The sequence below is a fragment of the Buceros rhinoceros genome, unplaced genomic scaffold, assembly GCF_000710305.1.
Source record: "Buceros rhinoceros silvestris isolate BGI_N320 unplaced genomic scaffold, ASM71030v1 scaffold1224, whole genome shotgun sequence".
Classification (NCBI taxonomy): domain Eukaryota; kingdom Metazoa; phylum Chordata; class Aves; order Bucerotiformes; family Bucerotidae; genus Buceros; species Buceros rhinoceros.
The window spans coordinates 6,364-10,192 of record NW_010407488.1 but is presented as its reverse complement, the minus strand read 5'-3'; the positions used below and the strand labels follow the sequence as shown (position 1 = coordinate 10,192).

Below are 3,829 nucleotides of genomic sequence, written 5' to 3'. Positions count from 1 at the left end.
ATTCCGGCTTTTCAGAATTTTTCTTGAGTTTTCAGCAGATGATACCTCATTTGCTCTTGACATAGGTGCTTCTCAAACCGAGTAATATCACAGCATAATACTGTATCTCCTTTACTACAGCTACATTTTCCGCTAGAAGCCTTAAGTAACCAAGATAATAAGGGTGTTGCTGATTTGTGTGAATTCAGTGTATGGCTGATGATCTGAAATGACAAGGGCTGCATTTTCCACTTACTGATTAGTTCGTTCTTGCTATCCTGGCCAAAGATGCCAAAAATGCAAAGTGAAAAGAAAGGAGGTAATGCCTTTAACGCATTTCTAAAGGGAAACTTTCCCAACCAGTTTGGAGCTGAAAACTAGATCTGCAGTATGTTATCATCAGGATTTGAATAAACAGAGCTATAAATATATGCTGCAGACAATACTAAACCTATCACAGGTCCAGAATATTAGTGGTTCCCAGTTAAACTGATAGGCTTCCATTAGGAAATTGTGACCAGACGACACAAAATGAACTTAAACATTGCTAAGCAGATGAGAGTTTGTAAATAAACTGGGATTTAAAGTGTCCTTTGAAGTAACTTAATTAAAGGGAGAAGCAGCAGAGTTCACGGGATTGCTCTCCTGATCCACGAGCTGCTTGAACGGGCACATATATACAGCCCTCTCCAAACTGGGAGCAATCTCTTTATGTTTAAGCCAGCTATGACTTTGTCAAAGTATAACTGTAGTAAATGCCACGCTGTTAACTCAGAGGAAAGAAGCTTCTCACGCACCGCTGAGACAGACGCAAACTCTGCCAAGAGCTGGGCCTTCCCACCAGCCCATAAGCCCAAACTGCTTATTGCCACTTCTCTGCCAGGAATAAACAACTTTCCAAATCTTCAGTAAAACCACTTCAGCAAGCTCTCCCTGCCAGGCACAACTACATGGGAAAGTTTAAATAAGACATTTTTTGCTAATCCTTGACATTTTGAGAGAACATGGTGCAAAGGATAAGATTTGCCTCCTGCAGCCTGCACGGTGGCCACAAGATAACCATGTCATTGCAGTATGGCTATGTGAAACAGGAGGGATGGCAGTCGGTTCTAGCTCTTCATATGCAAAATGAGTTTCAGGAGAATTGGTCTTCAGCCATTAAACTTGCAGCATATGGGACACAAAGATTACCAATGAACTTAACAATGCACTAAAACTATATTGTGTTATTTTAAAAGTCCTTGTTGTCTAAACTTAGCAGCTAAGTGGCTAACAAGTCTTCTCTAGTTGATGTTACTTAGAATAAGCACAGCAAAAGTGATGTGATAATGAGCCAACCACAGATACATGAGAGTACTGTCTGAATATTATGATTGGAATCTGCTTATCTGAGGATGATCTGGATGTTTCTTGTGACTTGCAAATTCTCATCTGATTTTCTATTTGTAACATAAGCTTAGAGAGTAAATTATAATATGAGCACAGATTGATGTCATAACTCTCAAATTCATTTTTAAAGTAGGAAAAAAAGCCCACATATTCTTCTTTGTGAGCTCCGTTGTGCTCAGGAATAGGAGCACCATCTGTTTATCAGTCCCTAGGATGATAGTCTTACATTCAGCTACTGCAGGTCTATTAAGCCTCTGCAATATGCAAATGCCCCGAATACTCACATCTAGATGCCACTTCTGTGGCACTGTGCCATTGCAAGAGCTCAGAATCAGACCCAACATACTTTGTGCCTGAATGTAGAAAGGGAATGAAAGATCACTGCACTATCATTAGTTTTCAAGTTAAAAGTGCAAGACAAGTTGCTGCTTGAGTGCATCTGGAGCTCCTCTGAAAACAGGCTGAGGTATTTGTGTTGTGGGTCAGCTGTAGTTTGAAAGGCTACAACGAAGTCTTTCTAGAAGCATCACTCTATGCACGTAAGCAACCTGCCCCTGACTCAGACTAATATTAACACCAGCCCTTTGGAAAATTTGACTAGAACTTAGAAATGTCATTTTTGTTTTATGCTAGTAGATCAAAGTTTGCTTTCAGTGATCCGAAGATACATTAACACTTATCTATTTCTTTTACATCTACTGCAGTTGAAAGCAGAACTGCAGTTCCTTGGTTTGAAGCGTTTTAGGCTACAACTGCCTACTTTTCCTCCATCGTGTTTTGGTATTTTGATAAGGAAGTTTTTGTCTGCCATTATTAATCATTGAGTCAGATTGTGTTTCAAATAAGCAATAGATGGAGTCATCAATTTTAATGCCAGAAGGGACCAGGAGATGATCTTGTCCAACCCCTGGTTATGTAGTTCAGAAACTGTAGGTTAAACATGTTAAGCACTGTAACTTGAGCTTTACTGCAGCATGTTGGTATGATTGTGCCCAACTCAACTGAAATTAAGTGCCCGATTTTCAGTTAAATGCCTGTTCCCTTACAGAGCAGTATGTCATGTCCACATTCAAAAGGAACCCGCTGGAGCAGGCCTTCCGAACACCCAACGCTCACTTGACGTCCAACTACTTAATAAACCAGTACTGGGTAACTGTCAGTCACAAGGCACCGGCCATGCTCTATGACCTGTACATGAGGCTCACAGGCAGAAAGCCCAGGTAAGAAACCACACGCCTTCAGCCTCCTGCATACCTGCCACTGTTTTGGATAGCAGTTCTCTAACAAGTTCTGGGAACTGGCTGCCTCAGCCTGGAGTCCATGGTTATCTTCCAATTTCCTGGACTTGAGGAAATTGCTCAAAAAGAAAAGGCATCTCATGGCTGTAGCTAAACATAGGAACATAGGTGGGGACAAGGGTTCCCACCCTTTCCCTCTCTGCAGTACCTGGGAGACAGCGCATCTTTTCGACTCAGCTTTACACATTTCAGAGGTTCCCAAGACGGAAGTGGAGAACTGGTAGTTACACTGTCCTCTGTATAGCATTGCAGTGAGCAAAGCACAGCATTCCACCATCGCAACTTTCTGATGTGATCACCTCTACATGTCATGAGCTTGCATAAGGACTTGAGACAGGCAAGGTTTAGAATATTCCAGCTAATACTTTTTTCCCGTAAATCAGCTGCATAATTAGCAGTTGCCAGCAGTAGCCCAGCACCCTGAAATCTAGGAAGCAGGTTTTTTCTGAGTCTGAATAAGTTCTGAATTGTGTTTATGAGGACAGTTTACCATTACAATTGCTATTTGAGCCTTGGCTGTGTCATGGCTAGGAGGAACACACAACATGCCTGTCTCATGTGGAGGGAATCCTGGTGTTAAGGAACCTAACTCAGCCAACGTCCTCTGTTCCCTGCCACCACAGAGGAGCATTTATTGTGCAACACAAGAATGGTATGTCAGCACTGTGGTGATGTCAGCTGCTCTGTGCTCTTCTGTGCTAGCCTTCAGCTGTTTGCACAGAAATCTGTGGCTGATGTATTGCTCTGATTTCTCTCTTACATTCTGCTTCAGAGGGAAATTGGTCTGTAAAAAGACTTCCAGTTATCCAGCAGGTAAGAATTACCCTAGAAATAGAGATAAAGTGAAGATGAGCAAGAATAGGCTAGAATCTCCAAACTTTGTTCAAACAGCCAGTAAGATCTTGGCATTGCCGTTACAGTTGACTTTTCTTTCCAAAACACTGGCTTAAGTAGTTTGATTTGGTTTTTTTGTTTAATTCCCCTTTTCTTTTTCTAAGCTCATCCAGCAATGTGGTAGAACGCATAGGAGCAACTCATTCTTTCTTTTTTTTTTTCTCCACAGCTAGCTAAATATCAGACCTTTATGACCTCACGGCAGTAAACCACATGAGATTTAAAAAAACCAAGTTGAATATGTAACTGAATCTGCTTTAATGTTTCCC

The 3,829-nt window shown here is 41.4% G+C and overlaps 1 protein-coding gene across 1 annotated transcript in view; it reads left to right on the top strand.

Moving 5' to 3' along the window:
- Positions 1-3,829, top strand: part of LOC104491970 (fatty acyl-CoA reductase 1-like) — a gene marked incomplete at its 3' end in the record, with an annotated part of 74,927 nt that overhangs the window by 65,713 nt on the left and 5,385 nt on the right. Inside the window, exon 8 of the mRNA XM_010134467.1 lies at positions 2,417-2,588. Within this exon, the coding sequence (XP_010132769.1) occupies positions 2,417-2,588 (172 nt within the window). The remainder of the gene's footprint in view (positions 1-2,416; positions 2,589-3,829) is intronic.